General features: G+C 44.4%; 1 protein-coding gene across 2 annotated transcripts in view; it reads right to left on the minus strand.

The window, feature by feature from the left end:
- Positions 1-2,854: 2,854 nt before the first annotated feature.
- DNM3 (dynamin 3) overlaps positions 2,855-26,131 on the minus strand; it is a 234,643-nt gene continuing 211,366 nt past the window's right edge. The window contains exons 9-10 of one of the 2 annotated variants that reach the window (XM_025043872.1): positions 11,150-11,314; positions 2,855-3,107 (exon numbers count right to left, since the gene is read on the minus strand). In XM_025043872.1, coding sequence (XP_024899640.1) covers positions 2,877-3,107; positions 11,150-11,314 — 396 coding nt within the window. In that variant the 3' untranslated portion in view covers positions 2,855-2,876. The remainder of the gene's footprint in view (positions 3,108-11,149; positions 11,315-26,131) is intronic. The other variant, XM_025043873.1, reaches the window with a different exon arrangement.

A 26,131-nucleotide genomic window follows, 5' to 3' on the forward strand; every position in this document is an offset into this window, starting at 1 on the left:
CAGGTGACCCCAGCCCGCTCCATGCACCGGGTCGGCCCTCGGCAGCATCCCCGGGGCCCCGCGGGCCGGCCTGTGAGCCCAGGAGCTGAAGCAGCCAAGCGAGCAGGCAAAGACATGCACGTTCACTCGAGGACAGGCACGGCCGGGTGGCCCTGGCTCCTTCTTGTAGCCAAACAGACAAAACCGCCAACTTCCAGTCTCCTGGACGGGACCCCCACCTCCTGCCCCCAGCCCCCGGCCCCCGTGGCCGCCATACCCTCCTGGCACAATGACAGGCACGTCCTGGTCAGCTCCAGGTGGCCTACAGCACTGAGTTAATCTTGCCTGTGGCAACGCTCAGCACTGACGTTTGTGCTTTATTTATTTTTATACGGAAGGGACAGGCAGCTTCTCTAGTAGCAGAGGGGGCTCACCCTGGCATGGCAGAGTCTAGAGACATTGTTCGTGGTCACAATCGGGAGAGTGCAAGTGACGTCAGGTGGGAAGAGTCCAGGATGGTGCTAAACACCCCAAGATGCACAGGACAGCGCCAACAACAAAGGCGTCTGTGGCGTCCAGGCTGAGAACCCCTGGCATGGCTCGGGGGACGGGGCCCCTCAGCCAGACGGCTTGGGATGGGAGCCCGGCAGGTCCAGGGCCTGTGCCTCGTCTGCAGAAGGGACAATGACCTACCTCGCTGCACTGTGGCGAGCACGAAACTGAAATGTGCCTGCACTGCTCGTTCCAAGGGTGCGCCTCACACTCACTAAACGTCAGCTGCCGCTGCTCCCGTTATTACCAGAAACTTAGCTCAGGCCCAAATCCATCAGCGGCCCGATCCACTGAGCTTAGAGAAGAAATACGTGTTTGAGAGCACATATGTCCTCTTTGATTAGGACCAAAGTGGTGATAATGGTGATAACCACAGCGCTTTTCGGTTTATCACTCTTTCAAATACCTCGCCTCGTACGACTTGGGCAACGACTCTGTTGAATGTGTCCCAGTGTCACAGGTGAGGCTCTCCCGGCTCAAGGTTAAATGAGTGGCCCACGTCTGGGGCAAGCCAGCGCTTGGGTCCACGTGCCCTGCCGTCCCTGCTCCGTCACCCTTGTCTGCTAGTCTAAGAGGCCCCTTCTCTTCCTCACCCCCAGAACCCTGAAGAACAAAATAGAGGCAAGCACCGTAGTCAGGGTGGAGTGGCTCAGGCTTCATGGGTGGGCGGGAGTCACTTCCGCTTTTATGCTACGTGCATAGCAAAGTTTTCTTTCATGGAGCAGACCAATATTTAAATGAGTTGAATTGAATTTTTAATAATTAACTTTCTATATGGGCTAATTTCCTTCTATTTGCAAAATCTCTAATTATACACATTGTATATATTTTGATTGTAAATGTATGAAGGTGAGAATCTAGCTTCGACTATATCGAGTTCCTTTTATTTATCAGTTATTTTGTTTCACAATTAAGCCCCAAAATCTGCTTAAAATGCCAAAATGTATTATTCAATGTACAGTGCTCTATCTCACATGTGGTTGACTGCCCATGGCAATCGTGATGTCTGTGTTAAAATTTCCATGCATTTTTTTTTTAAAAGACAGTCGCAGATGAATCAGCCAGATTTTTACTCGGCCTACATTAAAGTTAATAATACTGGGTTTCAGGGTCATAGTTCAGAGGGCAGATGGATGCTATTCCTTGAAGTCAGTGGTTTTTGGGAATTCCTGCGGTGACAGAGAAGGCGAGGCTAAGGCGGCACGCTCATGACCTGTGGAGCACACAGCTCACAGCGACCCAGCCACGGCTCCTTCATGTCAAAGCTGCCCCGTCAGATCCTACGAACAGCTGCCAAAATGTCATTCACTTGGACTCAGTTTTCTTTGGTCCCATTTAGTTTGCGCCGGGTGATGACGGAGACGTTTAGACCGCGTATGGGTTTTAAGCGCGGAGGTTACCCCAGGACTCCCCTCTGGGTGAAAATTGCAAAGGTAAATGATGACGTCTTTGCAATTTTCTTTTTCAAGTATGTTTTGTCTGTCGTGCTATGAGAAGTGAACCACAGAGCACCCCACGTACCAGCTTCCTCCGTGCGGAACACTCACCTGGGGACACTGGGAGGGGCCCGCGTGGGCCGGGAGGGGACTTGCGGAGGGGCTCCAAATGCGTCGCTGCTGTTGGGGAAAGGAGGCAGCGGGCCTGGCCGGAACGGAACCGGAGGGGCCCCCGAGTGGGGTCCCGGGGAGGGGATGGCGGGCGCGGGCCCTCGGGAAGTCCCCTTAACATTTCTTGTAATATTGGCTCATTGGAGATGAATTCCTTTAACTTTTTTCTGTCTGGGAAGCTCTTTATCTCACCTTCAATTTTAATTGCTAGCCTTGCCGGATAGACTAGTCTTGGTTGTAGGTTCGTGTTTTTCATCACTTTTTTTACTGAGAAACTCAGATATGGGTTAAGAACGTTAAAAGGGATGACAGGACAGATGGTGAGACGCTTCTGTCCCCACACCTTAACGCTGTGGAGACAGTTTCCCGTGTGTCCTTTACACTACAGTCTGCGACGGTTTCTCTGTAAGTACGAATTCGTTTTCGTACATAATCGGGCACCATGTTCTACGAGTTAACTTTCTGTTTTAAAGATTCACATGAACTTGACCGTCTTTTCATTTCAGTACCTATGCAACCGGCCTGTTCTTTTTGACGGCCGTGTAGCATTCCACAGCAAGGATGTGTCGTGCTTGTTTTTGAAGGGAGTTGGGATCCCCTGACCCCATCTCTCACTCCTGGACCTAAATATCTTTTTTCCTCTGCTTTCGTTAGGTTCATATTTCTTTTTTAGGGGAGCATGCCCAGAGAGTGATGCGGGACCCGCCTGGCAGGCCTCGGGGGACGCGGGCCGTCTTCCTACCTGCGGGAGTGCTGGAGCCAGGAGTCATCCACGGGGGGCGGCGCGGGGGTGAACGTGGTGGCAGTGTTGATGTCACCGATGATCGTGAGGGCCTCTTTAAGGGCTTGGTACATCCGAAGCATCTCATCCCGACGCTGAGCCTGCTCGGCAGATTCCTCCATCAGAGTGTTCTGGTCCTCCGAAGAATATAACTGCGCCAGGAGCTCCGAGTTGATGAAATCTTTAACCTGCCAGGTCGCCACAGAAAAGGAAAACGGGAATGAATGAGTGAGTGACGGAACGGTAGAGACTGGTGCAGAGCCTGGGGACGCGGTCCACGGAAGCCCGCTCTGAGAAAGGGCCACATCGTGCATCCGTTCGCGCTTATCTTCCTCATTCTCTCCCCGTCCGCAGAACCGTGCCGGTAAGCTTCCCCCTTCCGTATGCTGTTGCCACTAAAGGAAGACACAGGTTGGTTGAAAGGAGGGACAAAGCCTGCTGTCAAGCATTTCCACAGCCTTGTCTGAGGCTTCTCGGCTCATGGATGGCGGACGCCCCAGGAGGTAGGCAGTGGTGTTTTCAACCAGAAACAATGATGTAAAGAAACCCAGGTAATGACACAAGTTACCCATTCCTTGGTATTCCCAGTTCTTCACTGAGCTTTTACCAAAATCTCAGGAGTACTATAAATAGCTCAGATTTCGTTTCAAAAGTGGAATTAGCAATAATGAGAGAGTATTTATTAGAACCCCATATAATTGTACAAGTTGATTTATAAAAAAAGTGATACATTCTCTGCTTTCTAGAAGTTTACAGTAGAACCTGCTACGTAACAGTGACGAGCACTGGCATGGGGTCCATGGTTAACAGCTACATAAAAACAAACTTAAGTATGAACAGTACACACGAGGCATAGCACCGAGGGAGAGAGAACCAACCACCACATTCCAGCAAATCTAAGACGCCGCTGATCTAATACTCGCCACTATTTTATGTGCCACTGAGAAAGAAACCACCACCACCACCTGAATTATGACAGAATGTCAAGACGCCATTGCGTGTAACACGCTTCTTCGCGTCAGAAATATTAAATGTGAAAAAAGTGGATGTGAGAACCAATGAAATATGGTGCATTCCAAGTGCCTTCAAAAGTTATCTAACTTAATTCTCACCACATACTTATGAAAAGTGTATTATTATCCCAGTTTTACAGATGAAGAAACTGAAGTTCAGAAAGTTTAAGTAACGTGCCCAGCCACACAGGATTAAGTTGAACTGGAAATCTTCTGATTTGAAGTCTAGTGCTCTTCCCATTACCCTCTGGCTCCCTTTGATTGGGTGCTTAAAGGAGACAATTTACGTTTAAGCGTCATTATTTTAGAGCACAACAAGTACACTAATTAACATAAGCCTAGGAAAATAAACCGACTTGGATTTTTCAGTTTCTCTGTTAAATGAAAAAGCTAACACTTACCCAGAGACACTGGATCTTTCTCTAAGAAAGGCCAACAGCCAGTATATTTAATTGCTACAAATTCAGGTGGGCAATAGGACACCTGTCAGATGATCAAAGTTTCCAGGTTGTAGTTAAATTTATAACTCAGGGATGACAAGAGTCTAAAACACAGAGCTTCATAATTTTTTAAAGGTATCTAACTGTGCAAATAACTCTGCTCATCAGAAAACTACCTAAATCAGAGCTTCGCTGTGAATTAAATGTTCTCTGCATGTATTTTGTAAGCCAAGAGTGATTCGAGTGTGGAAGTAGTCTAATACACAAGAGGTGTTCAGACAACTGCCTGGTAGAATAGGTTTATGGGTGACGGTTGTGGAAGGTAAATTTGGCCAGGTAACCGGGGGCCAGGTGCGAAGGCCTTAAATGCCAAGGAAAGTGTCTGATCTTTATCCGCTTGGCAACGGGGAGCCTTGGAAGGCTTTTAAGCAAGTAAAGGAAACAATAAAAGACAGTTTTAGGAAAATTAATCTGGCTGTGAAAAGACTTTGCAAATGGAGATAAAGAAATCTGTTAGAAGCTACTGCAGGTCATTTATGAGATGATAAGGGCTTCATTTAGCAAGGTTACAATTTAGCAAGGGCTTAATTTAGCAAGCTGGAATAAAAGATGAGCACATTTAAATGACAGTATAAACGGAGACCAACTGGCCTTGGTGCTGTATGTATGTGAAGGACAAGGGAGAAAGGAACAGAGGCCTCCGGCACTGAGGTTTCGGTGAGTGGGAGAGCAGATAATCACAAGTCAAGAAGGAAAAGTCAGACTTAGAGGGAAGACAGGAAACTGGGCTTAAAGAATCTTTCATTCCCCTCCTGGAAGACTTACTCACTTCTAAACACACTCGCGGGGACTCACGGGGCGGACAAGTGCACAAATCCCCCAGTTGGGTGTGTGCATGCACTTGGAAGGATGACGCAACTCCGAATTCAAAACCAGACAATTTTCCTGGCAATGGCCATCAGTTGGGTTAAACTCTTTTGAAGCTCTCCATCTTACTGGAGTATCACTTAGAATCTATTAAACGCAATTTAAAAGAAGATCCTTCCAAGAATAGATTTAAAGCAGATCTGAATTAAGAAGCAACTGTCAAACAAACCACGAAATAAAATAATAAGGGCCAGTTTCAGCATTCTGATCAAAGATCTGCCTTGAATCAATTCTTCCACATCAAAATATGACACACTGAGACTTGCCGACTGTCCAAAAGATTCAGCAATGTGCTGAAATCATATAAGTGTTATTAGCACGAGAGAAAATGGGAACGCGGCACGGCGGTGACGGGCATCTGCTCTGGCATCGGACGTTCTGAAGCTGAGTCCCAGCTCTTACTCTTACTGTTCTTGGGCAAACAGCTCACCCTCCTTGAGTCTCAGGTTCCTTAACGACGCTAATGGTAGGAGCTGCCTCGAGAGCTGTTGCGAGGATTAAGTAAAAGAATAAGCGTAAACCGCACACGATGACGCCTAGTGCTCCGTGGACAGAAGCTATCCTTTGTATAGGATAGAGGGCTAAACCGGCATTGGGGATGTAGAGGCAGAAGAACACCTGGAAAGCTATCACGGTAGTGCAGGCATCACGTGACATAGTTTGATACGGAGCAGAGGTTGACATTTTACTTTGCACTTAAGCAAAATTTTGGAAAGACTCTTCTCCTCCCGCTATCCTGGCGAAGCTACGACTGGACCGAAGGGGGGTGGGGGTGGGGGACTTTGAGGAGTTTCCAGACGTTTCGGGGACTTTCTGAGCAGTCTGTATGTCAATGGGACAAATATTTAAGTCACGGGTTCACCACGACAACTAGAGGCCAAGGAGATCCCTTTTAGGTAATGGCATTTAGAAAACACCTCATGGAACAGAACATGAACGAATTATACCTGAATGCAAGATGTGAAATAATATCTATGCTTTTAATAATAACACCTTATAACCTATACACCTTTGTACGGTTTGCAAAAAAATTCTCACACACGGAAGCTCACAGCAGTTCAAACTCTACGGGCTAGATAAACAGGCATCCCTGCACCACGGCGCCCGACTCAGTGTAAAGGAATGTGACACCGTTAAACACGTTCCACGTTTCCTCTCTCACACTTTAACCCTTCTCCGGCCACCTGCCGTAGTGTTTGCTCTTCACCCTTTGTCCTCGTCGCCATGCCCAATGTAAAGCCTTCACAAACAGACACTTCTAGAGTTTTCGTACAATTCAGTTACTAAGGAGACCATTTCCTTAAACCTCTGTTTCTGGATAAAACAGTGATAGCTCTCGTGCACAGGGGCACGTATCTGAAGACTGAATTCGGAAGTTTGAATTTGCGCAGTTTTGGAGAGGGGCTCGGTTAGAACGTTGCGATTCTTCGCCATCTCACGGTTCTCTCATTTCTCCTCGAGCCTCCTCTGCGTCTCCCAGAGAGTCACGAAGCTTTCCTTCTTGAAAAAGTCACATCCTCTGACTGACAAACGTAACATTGAGCAAAAGCAGTAGGACGCGAGAAAGCACATACTGTTTGATTCCAAAGCTCAAAAATAGGCAGGATGAATCTGTGGTCAAAGGCATCAGGGGTGTCGCCCCTGGGGGAAGTGATGGGACGGGGAGTCTGCGTGGGAAGCTTCTGGGCCCTGGTTGTGATGCTTCTGGAGCAAAAAGCTGAATTCCCGACCCGTGGAAGCAAATCAGTGCTCTGACATTTAAGATGTACTCTCCTCTCACATAATGGACATTTAAAATAACACTCTACTCCACGCACAGTAGCTTTTGAAACTAGGGCACGTGTTACTAGTTTTCCACCGAGGTACCAGTGGCCCAGGACAGAGGCTGTGGGTCTGCCCCCCGGGGCCCAGGAGAGAGGCTGTGTCTGCCCCCTGGGGCCCAGGAGAGAGGCTGTGTCTGCCCCCCGGGGCCCAGGAGAGAGGCTGTGTCTGCCCCCCGGGGCCCAGGAGAGAGGCTGTGTCCTCCACGCACAGTAGGTTTTGAAACTAGGGCACGTGTTACTAGTTTTCCACTGAGGTACCAGTGGCCCAGGACAGAGGCTGTGTCTGCCCCCCGGGGCCCAGGAGAGAGGCTGTGTCTGCCCCCTGGGGCCCAGGAGAGAGGCTGTGTCTGCCCCCCGGGGCCCAGGACAGAGGCTGTGTCTGCCCCCCGGGGCCCAGGAGAGAGGCTGTGGGTCTGACCCCCGGGGCCCAGGACAGAGGCTGTGTCTGCCCCCCGGGGCCCAGGACAGAGGCTGTGTCTGCCCCCAGGGGTCCTGGACGCAGGCTGCAGCACACATCCAGGTGTGACGGGCCTCTAAGCTCTAAGTTTCACATTCTCTTTCGTATTATCTGACATGGTTTGAATACTTAAACGAACTCTCAGTAAATCTCTGAGTCACGAGGGCCCTCTGGGAAGACACCCCATGAATGTGCCATGGGGATAGGTGCCCCGGGTTTGAAGAGGTTGACTCATCGCTTTCCCAGCCTCGCCACACGCATTATCTTATGCTGAAGTGGACAGAACACTGACTGAATGAGAAGACCTGGGTTTCCATCTTGACTCTGCCCTCCCCAGCTGTGTGATCTCGAGAGAGCCGCTAAACCTCCCCGAGCCTCCGTTTCTTCATACGTAATCTGGGCAAAATAGTGGGTACCCAATGGGTGGGGGTCCTGTGGGCTCACACGCAGAATTACGTGCCACTCGGCCACTCACACCTTTAAAATAAAGCTGGATCCACTTTCTCGATTCTCCGATGGAGAACGTCTTTTTGGCGGCACAGCTACAGAGAAGGAGCCATGAAAACGTGCCTGCCATGGGCTGTCACGAGTGCGTTAGCTTTAAAGTCCTGAACAAAACTCTGCTGCTTTGACTCCAGCCTTTGAGAACGACTGCCTGTCATAAACTTGCTATTTCTTTGTGTCGCTGTTACCTGGTATGTTTAAGCAACGGAACAGCTGCTGCATTTCAATAGACAAAGGCTTACAGTATGTCTGAGGCGAGGCATTTATGGCTGGCTTTAAACTCCTTAAACAATTCCATATGGAGACTTGAGTGGCAGAACACTTAATGTAAACTTTCAAAGGAAACTGCCCACCACACTCGGAACCTTATGAAAGTTGGCTGAAACGTGCTCTTTTTTTAGAAGGCGAAGGAGCCATTCTCGTCCCAGAGAAGAAAGGCCACGGCACTGCCCCAGGGAGAGTCCACTGAGAGAGGGCCCCAGTTACGTGCTGGTTGGTTCTGGGGGAACAATGAGCTTTTCGCCCAAAGCCATTTAGAGAAGCGGCAGGGCCAAGAGGACGGAATACAGAAGGAGGAGTCAAAGTGTTTGTTTTCTGGTTGTGATCCGATGATTCTCTCACCTGAAGCTCTCCTCACTTCAAATCAAAGATCAACACGTACACGGTGTCACGTGCTGGATGCTCACCACGCTTCTGGTCCCTTACTCTCAACGAGGCGCCTCTGGAGTGAGCACAGAGGGCTCGGACGTTCTGGGCGAGAGGGTGCCACGAGATTGTGAGGCCGTTTAGAAAAAAGACTTCTATTTTTACATACATCTAATTTAAAAAAGATATAACTATATAGTTTTATACAGAGATATATATATATATATATAGTAAAAAAGCAGATCAAATAATATTCAAAGAAAAGAGGTCATCCTAGATGTTTAAAACTATTTTCTGGTAGATACAAAAAGTTGAATTTCAGACGAACATAACCGTCATTTCCTAAGGATCCGGCATTCAATGATGAGTTTTGCTTTTTCCATATTCCTATCGGTCTCTGCTTCCAGGTTTGACCTTGAAGTCTTATTTGAAGTCTTCAATGAGGTCCGCTTTCTCATGGTTCTGTGAGGTCCGTGTCAGGACAACCGGCAGAGCCGCTTCTCCATGGCTAAGCCGCCTTAGGGAGGGGGGCTTAGCCATTCATGAAAGCAGCCAGCACACCAGTGAGGAGGGAGGGCAATGAGCCTGTGTGCGTGTGTGTGCGTGTGTGTGTTTCTCAAGACGGTGAAAGTGGGATAGGTTTGCAATAGGGTCTTTTTCTTCTTTTTAACTAATTCGTGTCAAGCGACTCCTCGCAGCTACAGACAGGAAGCGCCATTTCCTGTGCTGATGGTTTAATGCACTGCAGAGCAAAGCCGCGTTTGAACTGATGGCAGCGCTAATGACTCCCAGTAAAACAGTGAAAAGATAAATGATACTTAATCAGGAAAATGTTTAAATAAGCAAGGGCCTGGCTACGCCACGGCCAAACAACCTGAACTCATTTAAGTCAAGTGAAGAGGGTAATTTTAAAAATACACAGACTGTTTGTTTAGTACTTTATATTTTTCAAAATGGCATATAGTCACATTCATTATGTTCTCCGACAATTCTGTGAGGCAGCTCAGGGTTCGTAATCTGGTTTCAGAAGTGACTTCGACTCAGAGGAACCAAATGATTTGTTTCAGGTCACACAGCAGGCCATTGACCAAACTTAAGAATACAGTTCAGGTTCCAAATTCCCAATATATTGCTTACCTGCTGCTGCTACTTCAAAGCATCCTACTAAACTTGTTTGAACACTCGAAATGTGTGTAAAGATAGAGTTGGTTAAAAACAAGATTGTTCGCATGAGTGCCTGGGCTTCTTAAATTCATACACAATGCATAGATCATGCATAACAAATGGGTTTCTATATTTAGAAATAGGATTTTGGAAAAGAATCTTGAAAGATGGATAAGGCTCTTGTAGGTCTTCAACAGGCAGCCATGTTAGTCTCTTACAATTGTATTCTTCTTAGGACTTCCATATATATGCTATCTTCTGGAATAAGCCCCCCAGCCAAGTACTTTTTATTACTAATATTTCGCAAATGCAAAGAAGGTTAGAATCCAGGTTGCTCTCAAATTCTGATGTGGGGGTTCTTTTCGGTACTTTGCCATTAAATTTGTTACAAACAAATGCTCAGAATACATTATTGGTTTACGTAAAAACATGTCCTCAGAAGATAAGTAGGGATAAAATAGTGTCTCCCTTTTCAAGAGTAAGAAGAGCCGCTATAAAACACCCCATCGCAGCCTATCTTATGTGAAAGGTAGTTTCTCAAATAACTTGAGATCTCACTTGTACTTTAACAAAGCAGCTACCGAAAGAACCAAACCGGACCACGTCATTTCAATGTCGTATCCTGACTGGCACAAAGTTAACCATGAAAAGAGAGAGACTCTATACGCTACAGATCGACTGATGGCTATCCCTCAGGACACTCTGAGATCTGCGTCATCCTCACCTTAAAAAAGGAAGGTTGGACTGACTTTGCATCCGAGGGGAGAGGACGCGAAGCCCTTTTTGGCATTCCATAATTTTTAGAAGGTGAAAATGATCACATGAACATATTGTATGTGTGTATTTTTGTGTGTGTGTATTTGTGTGTGTGTGTGTGTATATTTTAGGTGTGCGTATGCGTAGAGAAAAATAACTATCTTGTGCCTTTAATCTCAAAGTCTAGGAGGCAGGGCATCTGGTTTCATTACCGCCTTTGCATCTAATTTATACCTTGACTGCAGCTATGCTGTGCTCTACCGTAAGCAGACTCACCCTGCCGGAAGAGAGGGCTGACGGGGAACCCACAGTGCTGCAGCTAGGAGTTTCATGTTTTCTTTCCTAAGTTCTCTTTCACTGGTCGGTCAGCTCCCACTTACGATGGAAAATGATGGACCTGGGTAACAGGAACTTCCGCCACGCAGACAATACCCCAAGGAAACTAAGGAGAATGTGAGCAGTCTTCACACTCGGAATGAGACGCGGTTTATGATCACTTACGTTATTGATCATCAGGTGCATTATCGTTTTGGGAATTAGGTCTCGGATACATTTGTTGATGATCGACATGTAAGAGTCTACGAGGTTGCGAATGGTCTCCACCTGCCTCTCCAGCTGGGGGTCCATGGAAAAGTTTTCTGCTTGGTCATTCTCATCATTTTCAGTCTAATAGAAAGGAAAGAAAACACGGATGATTTCACATTCGTTCAGAAAAAAAACACCACCAGACATAGTCAGATGATAGACTTCCGTTTACTGTGTTTGGAGTTACACTACTGGATGGTAGCGCCTTATCTCACATCCATCAATTCTGAAAAGAGATCGGAGCCACACAGTTATTATCCTGCTTGCAGCCTGCCACCATGTCGGAAAAGCAAGTGTTCTAATTCTGAATGAATGTCGAGATGAATAACCCGATAAACAGTGCACCTAACGACGTCTCTCTAGAGAACAATCTGATCTTAAGCCATGTGCGAGCCAGCCAGAGAACTGAATCCAAACATATGTGCAGATGTAGACCTCTGGGAAGGGTCTCCGGGGACACTGCGGCTTAAGAATGACCTTGGCGTTGCTCTGGAACTCCCAAGTCCGCTCCGAAATGGGTCAGCATTTGGATCAGCCCAGGTTTAAAACGAAATCTCCTCGGCCTGGCCTGGAGCCAGAAGAAGAGATGTAGAGGATAATTCATCTTCCCATGCACTTGCTGGAATCTGTTATGTCAATTCCTGCTTCTCTCATCGCCACCAAAGGCTGGCTCCATTGTGAAACACTGACAATTTTTAACTTCCAACTTGTTATTCTTTGAACAAAACAGAATACATCTATATGCAAAGAATTTATTCGTGCAACATGAGAGAAGCATCTGTTTTCTATACTGTGGGGCTTGAGTTAATTAATTTTGGCTTATCCACCAGAGGCTGGGCTGCAATGGCATCTTCATCATTAAAGGCTGACCTATTGGCTTGGCATTGAAATCAATTTACGACAAACGGTCTCCGTTTCAGTCAGGTCGAACCAGCTAAGCCCCTGAACATGATACAAACATTGTTAGTGGTCTGGCTACTTTCTAGCATTTGGAAAGATTTAATTACGAATGCAAAAAAAAAAAAAAAAAAGGTTCATATCCATTTTCCAGGAACTCTTTGTCGGCCTTGTGGACATGAAATAGTTTTCTCTGGGAATGTACATACTTTGATCTGCCAGGCTTTCCATCATCCAATCTAGGAACAGCCCTGTGCTAAATAGCTTAAATGGATTTATAAATGACAAGCTTTTCCTCTGAATCCATATGCATATGTGAAGGCATATTGGAAGGCCACGAAATCGACAACAGCAAAGACAGAAACTGGTTCTATCATTTATACAGGCTTCTCTTGCTCAGAAATATCCAACACTTTAAAAAATATTAAAATAATATGTGCTCACTCTAAAACCCAACAGTCATTTTCCAGTCCTGAGAGTATAACCTCATACTTCAGGTGACACTTCGTGGATATTTCTGAGGCATCTGACTGCTGCCACGGCAAGGTAGAGAACTGGAAGTTTCGACAATGACAGCTGTTTCCCTATACTGTTTCTTTTTAAATGGTCTTTGGTCACTGAATGAATTAAATCACGTCTTATGTAGTTCTTTATTTATTAATTTGTAATATAAGCACAATAGAATCTGAGGTAAATAGGTAAAAGCTAAGGCCATAAAGTGGTAAAGCAAGAGAGGAAAGGTCACCATGGGTAAAAGAACGCTCAAGTTCTCAAACCTCTTTACAGGGCAAAAAAACACCCATTGCGAATGTGACCCAGGCTGAGCCCAAATGGTACTAATCGGTGGTAACTGCCATGTCATTAGAGGGGATTGTATTCAAAAGTGAAAACTTTAGGTTCAAATTCAGGCTCTGTCATGTGGCCACACCTCAGTCACTTAATGTAACTGAGACTCAGCTCCCCTGCCTTTAAAATGGGAATACACGTCTCTGAAAAACTTTCTGAAGCTAAACGAGATCATGCATGTGACATGACCGAGGCGAGGGCCTCGTGGGCGCTCAGTAAGTGTTAGTTTCCCTATTTCTTTTCTGAATATTCGTGGAATAAGAGTTAAAGAGCTGCTTGCCTCTCAACACACATTCTGAAAATTTAAGATGAAAAATTTGAGCATGAGACATTTTCAGTTCGAGAGCTCTAATGATGGCAAACTGTGTATTTTTTACACCACGCTTCCTGAGAACTCGTCCTGGGACGCCCTCCTCCCACCGGTGAGGACTTTTCATCTTCCCAAGCCCTGCTCCGCCACCCCCTCTTCTGGACAAGCTCCCAAGGCCCTCGGAATCCCGCCACGCCCCACTCGGTATTTCATCCGTGTCCTGTACTCACTTTAATTATTTAATATCCAGCCCAGTTTTATGTCTCTCCCCCTCTTAGCCTCCGGGGTCTTGTTCATCTCCCCTTCTCAGCACCTAGCACGGAGCTGGACGCCTTGGAGAAGGCGGGGTTAATACCACGAAGACGGTTACTGAAATCACGGAAGCCTCCCCAGGGCGTTTCAGGGTCTCCAAGAGCTTCTCATTGTTAGAGAGACTGGGAACCAGAGGACCCCTAAGTCGATGAGTTAGGGTCCCCTACTACTCCATAATAGTAAGGATGACAATACGATTATGAAATTATGCGTATAAATGGGAACAGATGACCTAGAGCTTTGGGCGGAAAACATCTTTTATATAAAGCAATATAAACCTCCATAATAGATACAACACAATTTGGTTTGTCTCTCTGATCTGAGACATACTGGGATTTTGCTGTTGTATTTAACAGCAGGGGGTGATGGCATTTCGGCATCAACACACTACCTCTCCCACTGATTTCGTTCTAGGGACTGTGCTAAACACTCTACACAGAAGACCCACATCAAGCCTCCGGAGGTGGGTACCATTTTGTCAACCTGCAGAAGAGCATCTGAGGCTGTGAGAGATGATAGACTCAACAGATGTAGGATAAATACGATGTCAAACCCGTTTCTGTTTTTCCTTAGGTAGAAACAAACCGAGAAATATTATGAAACAGTGAAACACCCACCATGTCAAGTCAGTTTCACAGATACAATAATAAATGTAAAATGGGTTTCTAGGACTAAGACGTCATCTAAGTACTGACATTTGTTAAAAATAAATAACTGAGCAAAAAGAGAAAAGCAGAATAAATAGCATTAACTAAAAGAACCTCTGGGAATATGAAACACCAGGAAAATTATCTCATCACCCACATTTTCATATAATAAACTGACTTTCCTCATTTCGTACTATTCTTAACATTTAGTCTTGCTTTACTTTTTTGCATATCAAAATATGCAAAAAAGACCCTCACTTTCACTTTTTGAAACAGACACAAGGAAGAAAGTGTCAGAGTGAATAGAGAACACCCGACAGCTTAATTCTCGACACAAAAAAGAAGTGTGTTCCGGAACAAGCAGTGAAACGACTGGAAATTCTCTTTAGCTTCTGGAAATGCTAGCAGACACATGGTCCCGGGCAAATCTTAACTGTTCTGATGATGCCGTGGACGCGACGGGGTGTCACGGAATTCGGAACGCAAATTCAATTTCTTTTCTGATTTTAGACGGAAAGGAGGAGTAACTGCTCCTTCTAATGTCTAAGGTGAATGGGGAAAAACATACTTAGATGGAATTTTTCTTTTGACTGAGTAACTGCAGAGAGCAAATGCTCCTTTTTCTCTCTCTAACCCCAGTTCTAACCAAATTCTCTCTAGTGCTCTTTTCTGTATATATACTGTGTATGACTATATGTTTTTTCTTTGTTTAAATTATAGGATTGCTTAGAATTCTTTGCAGTCTAAGCACTGAAGTGACAGCTGTTTATCATTATCCTCATCAAGGGAATGTAAAATAAAAACAGTAATTTGTCTCTGATCTTTGAGGCAAAAAAAAAAAAAAAAATGGCCTGCAAACATTTAACCTTTTATGTGCAGGTTCATTGAATCTGTTTACGAAATGTGAATAATATTGTAAAAACCAGCTTTCTTCTGAAAAATACAATGGATGGGCTTTATGTGCAGGTTTACAAAATGTGAATAATATTGTAGAAACCAGCTTTCTTCTGAAAAATACAATGGATGGGCCTTCCTACTGCCTTCTCTTTCTAATAGCTTTTGAAAAATCTAATGCAATTCAAACAATCAAAAAATAAGAACTTAGCACTCACTGTACATGTGAAATTGTTTATAAAAATTAGCATCAGAACTTTCTTATGAAACTATTTGGACAGTATTCAAGAATCAAGCTGTTTTGCAAAACTGTAGTTTAAAAGCTTTCTCTTAAAGACTTAATACGTATGGAGGTGACAGAAATAAACAGTCGAATTAGAAATAGTTCCCCCCCAACCTTAAAGCATCCATGACAGAAGCTCTGGGCTTGACTGGGATATCTATTTTTCATGTGTTTTGTTTGGGTCTCTTTCCTTTCCTTAAATCTCTTATTATGTCATAGGCTTCTTTGAGGATCACTGAAACCATCTAAATAAGGCTGGTGACGACAACTCTTTGAAAGTGGAGTGGTGGAAATCCAAAGGACCCCGGCACTGGCTTGTACATAAAGACATGACAGAGCCCATGGCGGGGGGCTGCATCTCTTCCCACCAATGGGGAGCGCTGGCCAGTCACCTACAGAGCTACACGCTGATCGTTGCGGATAACCGATGCTCGCCCCCTTCGAAGCATTTTATTATCGTTATGCCATGCTCCACTACCTCAGACAAAGAGTAAAAAATCTCATTGAACTTTCTCTTGGTGAATCAGGGTGTCATTATGAAAGTACCGTTACCGTGGAAATGCAGCATTGAATTTTCCAGCCCTGCGGGACAGAGACTGTTTTCACTGAAATCGTCTCTCCACCCCCAGCCATTCACTTCTGATTTGCAGAGGCTAGAAAGGCAGGAAGCAAATTTGTAAAAAACTATGGGAGAAACGAGCTTCAGGAAGCCTTCGAGGGCAGCCTAGGCTGTAGTCTGGTGCTTTGTGACAGGTATTTCATTCATTAATACTAGAAGTATTTATTTAGTGTCTTGGGTGGACTGTGAGAGGTACAAAGGAAGACTGAAGGGCAGGCCTGGCTCGTGAGCTTATCCTCTGGCATGAAGGACACTGCACGCAGCGGGTCAGTTTCTGTGAGAGTGTTTTTGGACGAGATTAACATTTAACTTGGTGGACTCTGAGTAAAGGCGATTGCCCTCCATAACATGGGTGGGCCTTATCCAATCAGTTGAAGACCTGAATAGAACAAAAAGACAAGTCTTCCCTAGCAAGAGAGAATTCTCCAGTAGACTGCCTTTGCACTTCCTCTGTGACATCGGCTCTCCTGGTTTTACAGCAGACGGCCTTCCTACTCAAACTGGAACATTGCCTCTCCTGGGTCTCCAGCCTGCGAGCCCACCCTGCGGATAGTGGACTTGCCAGCCTCAGTAATTATGTGTGCCAGCTCCTTATAAAAATCTCCCTTTCTCTTTCTCTCTCCCCACTTCCTCTCTCCCTCTCCCTCCACTGCCCCCATACCCTATCTTTTTATTCTCTGGAAAATCCTGCCTAATACAGTCTCATTATAGATTACAAGACAGTATGTGAGTCATTACTATAGTGCTTGGTGGAGTTTGTAGGTGCTGTGAGAATTCAGAGAAGCAGAAGATTGGGGAGGGCTGTGGTGGGGAGTTAGGCTGGTCCCAATCTAATGGTTCACTTTTACTTTGCAACATTCCCGAGGAAAAGAGAGATGAATCAAAAATTAACCTATCTTCATCCTCTCTATTGTATCATCAGGTCTTGTAATCCTTCCTTGGTTGGTAGACCCACAATAAATTTTACTCTCCTTACTCTCAGTCCCGGTGATTGGATGGGACTGCCCTGAGCCATGCCCACATGTGGCCTGACCTCTGTGATGACAGAGATGGCATGTGACCAAGCACGGCCAATCACAGCACGTATGTCAGAACTATTGGAAGGAGGCGCTTCCTTCCAGTTAGGGACGAGAGCGTTTAGAGAAGCAGGCCCGAGGGCCAGCCTGCCTCCTCGAGCAGAAAGGTGGGACCTGCCTGCCAGTGACGTGGACACGGAAGACATGGGGAGAGGCAGATATCCATAGTCTAAGTGCCGATCCGGCTCTGGCAGGTGGCTCTGCCCCCGGATTGTGCAGGTACGCCAACCAGGAAACTGTTTGTTCTTCTTTAAAAGTTGAGTCAGCTTGAATTTAATTTCTGTTACCTACATCCTAAAGAGTCCAAATGAATAAAACATGTAGATATTCATGCCGTTCTCTCAGCCTAAACTCTTTTTCTCCCAATGCACCTGTTCATCCCTCATGGTTTAGTGTGAATGTGACGCACCTTTAAATGCTGCAGCCAAAATCAATGCTCTCCTCTCCCTGCTGGGAACATTCGGTTTAGACATCTCATAGTTGCTTTGATCTGAGTTAGGTATATAAACGTATATTTCAGTAACCAAAATGAAAGTTTCTTGAAGGCAGGGATCACAATAGTGGGTGGCAAATCCAAAGTTAATCTCAAAAAAAAAAAAAAAGGGGGGGGGCCATCTGACTAAAAAGATGGCCAGAAAAGTCTTAGGGGAGATCATAGATGTATTCTTAGCATATTACTTCATATACTAGTTAATGGACTATATATTTTTTTTCTTCCACAAAACTGGTAAACCAACTTCCACCATATGGGAACATTTCCACACTGAAAGTAACGGCAACCAGAAAAGAATCTCACCAAATAACAGTTACATGTCAGGCCGTTTTCAAACTGATTTACATACCTCAACCCATTTAATCTTACAGTTTTATGAAGTAGATCTCCTCCTCCTCCTCCTCCACCATTATTCCCATTTTACAGATGAGGAGCCTGAGTCACAGAGAAGTTAACTCGCTTGCTTAGTTAATAAGTGGTGGAACAGGTATTCTGATTGCAGACCGCACCTTCTTAACTACTACGCGTTACCTCTTCTCCTCTCTTAACCAGCAACAGTGATCTACAAAGATCGTGAAATGAAACGCGCGCTTCCGAATGTGACTCCGACGACCAAACACAGTCCTGCAGAAATGCCTTAGGGATCTCAAATGGTTCGTGTCGGTCGCGGGGAAGGCTCATCTTTGACTCGGACCGAATTTTGATTCGGAATTTTGCTACTATTAGCTCCATAACAGCACTGTAATCACAAGTGCTGACACACTCACATAATCAGACATCGCAGTGGTTTCATTCGTAAGAAGGTGACACCCGAAGACTAGGGGGAAAACGACCGAGCTCACAAGAGTAATCCATGCTTTAGAAATTCTACTTTTATTACCTAAAAGTTCATAACTGCAGGGAAATTTTAAGTTCTTACATCTATCATTCTATTTGTTTAGCAGATATTCTTAAAGGCTATTAAGGGGTCACACGGTCTATGTAATGAAAAACTGGGTCTCGTTCTAAAAATTGAAAAATGAACAAAGATACGGAAGAAAAAATAATAAACATTATAAAACAAAATCTGTCAGTTGCTTTGCTCTTCAAAAATATTTACATTGAATTGCACACTTACTGAAACTTACTGGATTTCGTTAACCAATGTCATCATAATAAAAATTAAATAAATAAATAAAAAAATTTAAAAAATTTACATGGATGAGTATAGATACATTACAGTAAAGTTAATATAAAGTCCTAGAGAAAGAAGGGGCAATAAAGTTCAAGTACTAGAAAAGCAGCATGGGAGGTCATAATGGATAAACTGCATAATAAAATAACAGCGTAAAAATGCAGTGAGTTTAACTTATTTCTTCCTTATATTATGAAGTAGATAATCCTTAGAGTTCAATGTAAATACTGTATCACTCGCTTTACATGCAAAAACTTGTTAGTAAAAAAAACAAAAGAAAAACAAAAGAAAAGGCTTCATCTTTTTTCAAAAGAAAAGAATGTAATGGATTCAGAAAAACAACGGTAAAATTCTATGAGTAGAGGAAAAAAAAGATGACGCCTTTAAAGAAACAGCCATAGCAAAAGGCTCTAAATTTCTCCAAGGTTCACTGAACACTGTCACTGATAAAGCTGTCATCTGGATCTGACTGCAGAAGTCCCCGAAGGCCCCAGCGTACACCTTTGTTGGACATCCCTGGGCCCAGTGGCTCCACAGAATGATCTAGATAAGAAATCTAAAAGCTGTTTTAGAAAATATAGGTTAATTTTTGTTTATAGGAGGGATGAAAGTAAAACCATAAAGATGTGCCAGGTTGAGCTGTTGAGATTCTCGTTAACAATATTCAGAGTTTTAATGTCTTCAGTGACAGCGTGGGACCACGTCTGTCTGAGTTACCAAACTGGCAGCAGGTACGTGGCCCCAAACTGGAAATTTACTGCCAAAGTTGACCCAAACAGAACTTCCGTCTTTATAAACAGTCATTCTCAATTAAAAGATGAACTGGAGTGTTAAGGAGCTCATCTCGATCCAGGCGATCTTCAGGCAGGAGATAGAAATTCGTAAAGATAATAAAAATAAAATACGCCGAAGATACCCCAATGACTGATGTTGAAAGTAAGATTAGCCGAATCAAGATCCACATGTCAAGTAACGACCGCTCAGTCAGTAGCTTATTCGCTCCTATTTCTGCTCCCCGTTCCTGCTTAGCAGTCAGGACGATGTAACACACAGAAAACAAAGCTTTCTCTGCTTTACCTTCGTCTCGATGTTTGCTTCAGCTATCAAATTTCATCTACGTCTCACAAACTGGTAAAAACTAAGAGGCAAGATTGCTTAAAGATCAGCAACGTGTGGCTGCATTTGAAATAACAATTAAAATTATTCTAAGGTAAATTTAATTAGAAGGTACAATTACTGTTAGAAAAAATTCTATGCAATTTAAAAATCTGTATACATAAGACTATATAGGGGGATGGTGTTAATAAAATTTGTAAATATGACGAGGTATTAGAGGAAAAGTTGAAGTGGATTCTTAAAAACTTTCTTCCGTCAGATTGCTTTTCAAGTAGTTTAGGAGCAGAAATCAGACTACAACCCCTAACGAGCACTGACGAATTTAAGATTCCAAATAAAGATTTTATTTATGTCCAGATCAAGATGTTCCTTTACAGAGTAACAAGGTAACTTTAGTTAGAGCTGTAAATGCTGCTTAAAAACATTACTGCGTGTACTCAGCTTCTCCCAAATTTCTCTTTTTCTTAACTATGGCTCAAAATGTTTTTCTTTGTGAGTACTAATATGTTCCCTCCGTCAATTGTTTATGTCTACTCAATCCACATAAATACTATTAAAGTTAAAGTAGATATAATGATTTCTGAACTGACGAGCAAAACCCTTTAAAATTCTCATCATAAAATTGCATATGACATTGGTGGCCAAATGAATCAAAAAGAGATGTGATGACATTATTCATTTAATCCAATACAATTTCTAGCAATATTTCTCCATCATTTATAAAATACCTGGGAATATGCATAAAACAGAAAGGGCATGCTACCGATTTTTATAGGGTTCAAAACCGAATGCACTTGGCTAAAGGTGGCATATAAAGACGGCTTTACACAACATCGAGGGTGCGTGTGTAATTAAAATGAAAAAGGAATGAAAACAAATGAAATCACTATGGATGGTGATCCCTACCATTTCCACAGAACCCTCGTCGGAATTAAACATTTTCCATTCTACTCTGAATCACATATTCTACCGAGTCTACAGGAGAATCTCCAAAGCAAAGAAACTACAAGGAAAACACCTAGACGAAACACACACATATGCAGCATTCCTCAAATACGAGTTAAAAAAATCCACCTGACCCAGGATTACCCCAAATGCCCAACCCACTTCAATCTGAGTGACATTTTACCACGTATGAACTATGGAATCAGATGACCTATACTCCTACCTTGGCTCTGTCACTAAGTATCTTTGTGACTCTGGTGACATTGACAGGTCTTAATTTCTGTGCTGGGAGAGGGGGCAATATTAACCCCTTATACTTTTTATAGGGCAGGGCAGGGGTAGAGACCAAATGAGAGAAGACAAAAAAGGTGCTTAGCACTGTGCCTGGCATACAGCAAGTGCTCAGTAGAAGTTAACCATTTCATTACCCGACATAAATGACATAAACGACTTAAGTGACATCTGAGTTTATGAAATTCATAAATATAGGCTTGGGTTTTCACACCAATCATATTTCATAATGATTGCTTAACATCAGTGACTTCTTTTTAAATATTTGTATTTGGGAAATTTTAAATATATGTAAAATTAGAGAGAATGGAGAGAATAACATAAATTAACCTCTAAGTGCTCATTACTCAGCTTCGACAGTTCACCGCATGGCTATCCGTGTTCCATCTACCCTCCTCGACAATTCTGAGGCAAAGTCCAACACCATATAATTTTATCTGTAAATATTTCAGTATGTATTACTAAAAGAACCCTTAGAAAACATAACCACAATACTATTATCATACCTAGAAACAGTAATGATTTCTTAACATTACAAATATTCCATGTTGACATTACACTTCCCAATTATCTTTGAAAAAGGTGTTTTCAAGTTTATGTGTTTGAATGGGAATCCAAATAAGTCCATATGCGGTGATTGGTAGACACGTCTCTTAGGTTTATTTTAATCTGTAGGTTTTGCCTCCCTCTCTCTCTGTCTCTCTGATTCTCTGTCTCTGTCTCTCTCAATCTGTTGTTGTTGTTCTAATTTTTTTTCTTTTTTAAATAGGATCATTTTTCCTGTGGATTCCATCCCACTCCCCAGTCTGGACTTGGCGGACTGAATCTACCTGGATATCATTTCATGCGTTCTTCCACCTCCTGTATTTCCCATAATTTGGGACTTAAGATTTAGAGGCTGATGGTTACTTTTTAACTGATTCTTTTTGACTTAGGAAGAGGCATCTACGTGAAAACCCGTACACAGACTAGATAGTAACTAACATAGAGGAGAAAACGACCCCCTTATACACCATGTAAACAATATTTCCTGTTGTCCTTTTAGTCTTTATCTTGGTCTAACCAGTGTATTGAAGAACATATGATTATTACAATTAATGCATGCTACATACTAAACACATAACATACGATGAGAAATGTACTAGACGCGTGGAAAATATCATGCTCAGATTTTCAGCCTAGAAGACTGTGAGATGATGACTGTGTCAACTGAGGCAGTGAAGTGTATTTCTGAGACAATCGTGTCCGAGTAGATGCAAAGGATATCTGTTGCCAGTGGAATCAGAGGATGAGCATTCAGGTGAGCAGTCAGAGCAGAGAATGTGGATTTAGAAACTTTTCGCATAGAGATAAAACTGGAACCATCGAACAGGAAGCATGTTGAAAATCAGAGTGTGTGGAGAAGACCAAATTTATCATTGTGTTGAGCAGAGAGCCTGGCCGAGTGCATGCGTTCAATAATGTTTTCAGAGTGAAAGTAATTAATGGAATAAGACCAGTGAGGGAGGGAGGGCGGGCAGTGTTTGGGATTTTGGGATATCCACAACCAAGGAGGCGAAAGAAGTACCAGCAAAGGAGACCAAGGTGCGGACGTGAGGTGGGAGGGGTTCAAAGGTCGTGCACCATCCTCGCTACTCCAAGTAAAACAACTTTCAAGAAAAATGCTGTCACCAACAGTGCTCGATATTGCAATGAGGCCAAATGGAATGGAGACTGACCACTGATTTTGTCTGCGTGATTCGGGAACCCTAAACAGGGCCTTTCTACAGCGGTGGGGAGAGAGGAGGGGTGGGGTGGAGACTGTGGGAAGGGGAGTGAACGAAAGTATAAGTCCCACTTGAGGAGCCTGGCAGATAAATAAAGGAAACGGCATGGTATACACCAAGATTTCCGGGTCAAAAACGTTTGTTGTAGGGCAGGAAAAACGTGTATCTATGAAGTCCAAAAAGGAACCAGTTGACAAAAGACCAAAGACACCTGTGAAGGCAGCTGTGTGCATGAGATTTTAGATTATGTAAAAAACACATGAGATTCCATGTCCTGGTAAAGGAGAAATGTTTAGAAAAGATTCATGTTCTGCGCCATGTTCCAGCCGTCCCTGGCCATTTACTGTTCCCAGATCGCACCACGCGCATCACCACTTGGCGCCTTGGGCCATGCTGCCGCCTTGAATTTGAGTGCCTTTCTGCCCATTAGCTTACTGCTAAAATCTTTCCATTGTTCGAAGCCTGGCACAAACGTCACAGCCTATGTGATAAACTTCCTCGGTGAGAAAATCAGAATTGATCTCTCCTTCCTTCACACTCTTGGCTTATTTAAATATTTCTTCTTCCTAAAAATTTACGTTTTTTCCCATAAATTATTGCTAACTGCTAATAGGTCTTTTCCATGGTGTTTTAATGCACTGCACACGACTGGTACTCTCCAGTGTTTAATAAACAGAAGTGAAAACATGTTTTTTCTTGAAGATTTAAAGGAGGGGTAAGAGAATGGGAGGAGAGCTGGAGATACAGGTGTCTGGCAGCGTCATCAGGCACTGTCCACACTCTCCCGGAGAAAGAGGTGGCATGCCGGCTTAGGAGCAAAGCCGGGGCCCACCTGAGGGAAGATCCTTTTCGGAGCAGGTGCCACATTAGTCAGCAAAGAGGTGAGTAAGAGGAGGCAAAGGCCTGTTACGCGTTGGTATCAGGAATTCACAGTGGCCAGATTTACACAAGTGTTTGCTTGTAGAAGGTCACAGTTGGCAGGACAGAGAAAACAGCACAGAGACCCTGTGCTGTTGGCTGGTGCATGAACTTCACCTTAATTCCTCGTCAGCATTTAACAGGGAGGGCGGGGCGGTGCAGGATGACAACCTCAGAGGACACTGAGGTGACAGAGCAAGGCATTGGGGCTGGGGACCTAACACAACCTGTCAGGCCAGGCTCTCTGAGCGGCTGCTGGGACCACGCTGGACACCAGAGCCCGCCCCACCCACGGGGACTGCGCTTTACTTGGTCTGGGCTGAGGCTGGAGCAGCTGCCGTTTTGGGGTGCTGGGCTGAGAACCGCTGCAGTAAGGAGGTCCAGATCTGGGGGTAGTTAGTGGAGGGGCCGGGGAGATGGGCGGTCCTGCTGATGATAAACTGCAGGATGTAGGGGAAATGATTTATTTCTAGGGCCTCCGGCCTGAACGTTCCCGGGAAAAAGAAGGGCCTGACTTTACATAAAAGAAGCATCTGTGTTTTAAGATCCAAACGTGCTCTCAGCTCGTTTCCACCGGCCAGACGTCGCCGTTCCCTGACCGCCAGTCTTCACTGGCACTGTGGCAGGCAGGTGCTCCGACGCTAAGGCAAAAGTTACAAGGCTTCCTTCTAGTCGTGATTTCCCAGGACAGACCGGAAGGGTCTTCCTGGGCCCCAGGGACCCTGAGGAGAGTCCCTCGCGAGAGGACACAGGCTGCAGGAACCCCGAGGTGGGCCAGCCCCCTGCACACACATCTCAGGGGGACCCGTGGGAGGGCTCTGAGCAACTGTGACTTCGATCGTCGAAGCCAGGTGTAGCCCTGGTTTTCTCAGTAGCCATTTATGTCCCTCATTCATAAATTTGGCCAAGAGGTTTTTGAATTCATGTACATTTCCTGCCAGTGCCACCTTTGGGGACTGACGCATTCCTTGCGTTGATAACCTGCTACGTGAAACAGATTTCCTTTCCTTCGCCCTAAACTTACTTCGCTCTGTGTTTAGAGACTACCCTCCTTGTGCCGAAAAGAAAAAGTAAACAAGATTATACAAAGAGCAGGGCAGAGGAGAGCGGGCTGTTCCCGGGAAGCGCGAACCCCTTCCCTGCGCGGTGCGGCCGGAGAGGCAAACACGCCGGATGCGCGACGACGGCGCGTGCGCAGAACAGGACACCGCCATCCCTGGGCCGCTTGGCGCCTTCCAGGGGCCCCGCGTCGCGTGCGGGGCTTTGCAAGGGGAGAGCTCGAACAGATAGCAGATAGCAGCGAAACGCATTAAAACACTGAAAGTGGGCCCGGAAGGAAAATTAAGCACATTTGGATTTTTCAGATGAGAGACAAGAAAGTTATTCTTTACAAAAACTCTTAGGATACTATGTGCAAAATGGAAAAGAGTTCTATTTTGGAATTGAAGAGAAGGAATCAGTTGCAGCAGATGGTTGTTTATCTTTGGCTGACGCTGGCAATTATACATAAGATTGAGCAAACTATACAGTTTCTTTTTTTCAAACGCTCATATTTCTGGAATGATTTGGGTTTCATCTTGCCTTTGTACCTGCCTCAATGGTACAGAGACAGCTAAACGAGTTATTTACTAAGAGGGATATGGTAAAGGGACAAAACAGCATTTTAGAAAAGAAAGGACTTTGTGGTTAAGATATTAATACGTGCAATTTTTAAAACTATGAGAACGAATATTTCGAAACCATATTAACTGCAGCGGGCCGAACAGCAGACCAGAGTATCTGCTGCATTTTTTTCCTCCGAGGTCTTAGTACGAAGTTGATTATAGGAAAGTCTTGTGTTTTAATGGAAAATAGGGCAAAGGTTATGTGTAACAGGAACCCAGTCATGTGGAGCTCACAGAACGCAGGTTAGGCTCATAAAACTGCTCATTAAAATGCTCTGTTCTGAAGCAAAAGCAAATAAATGAGCTCAAGGAAAAGAGTCACAGAAATCGTCCAGAAATATTTCCATGAAAGACTGTGAAAATAGTCCTCCCGAGTCACAAGAAACGTTTGGTTATTGCTCATACAAATAGCCACACTTAAAAAACTTTTAAATACCTTCCCTGCAATGCTGGTTTTGACCTTCTGCCAAGAGCTACTTAGTTTTTTTTTTTTTTTAATAATTTTTCTGAATAGACTATATGAAGAACAAAAGGCACACACACCGGAAGTATTTTAAACAGCATGAACAGAACGGTTTTGTTATTAACCCCCACCCCCAAATTCTGGCTTAAACTTAGCAAATTTACAAGTCCTACACTGGTTTAAA

This window comes from Pteropus alecto, unplaced genomic scaffold (assembly GCF_000325575.1).
Source record: "Pteropus alecto unplaced genomic scaffold, ASM32557v1 scaffold101, whole genome shotgun sequence".
In the NCBI taxonomy this organism is placed as follows: Eukaryota; Metazoa; Chordata; class Mammalia; order Chiroptera; family Pteropodidae; genus Pteropus; species Pteropus alecto.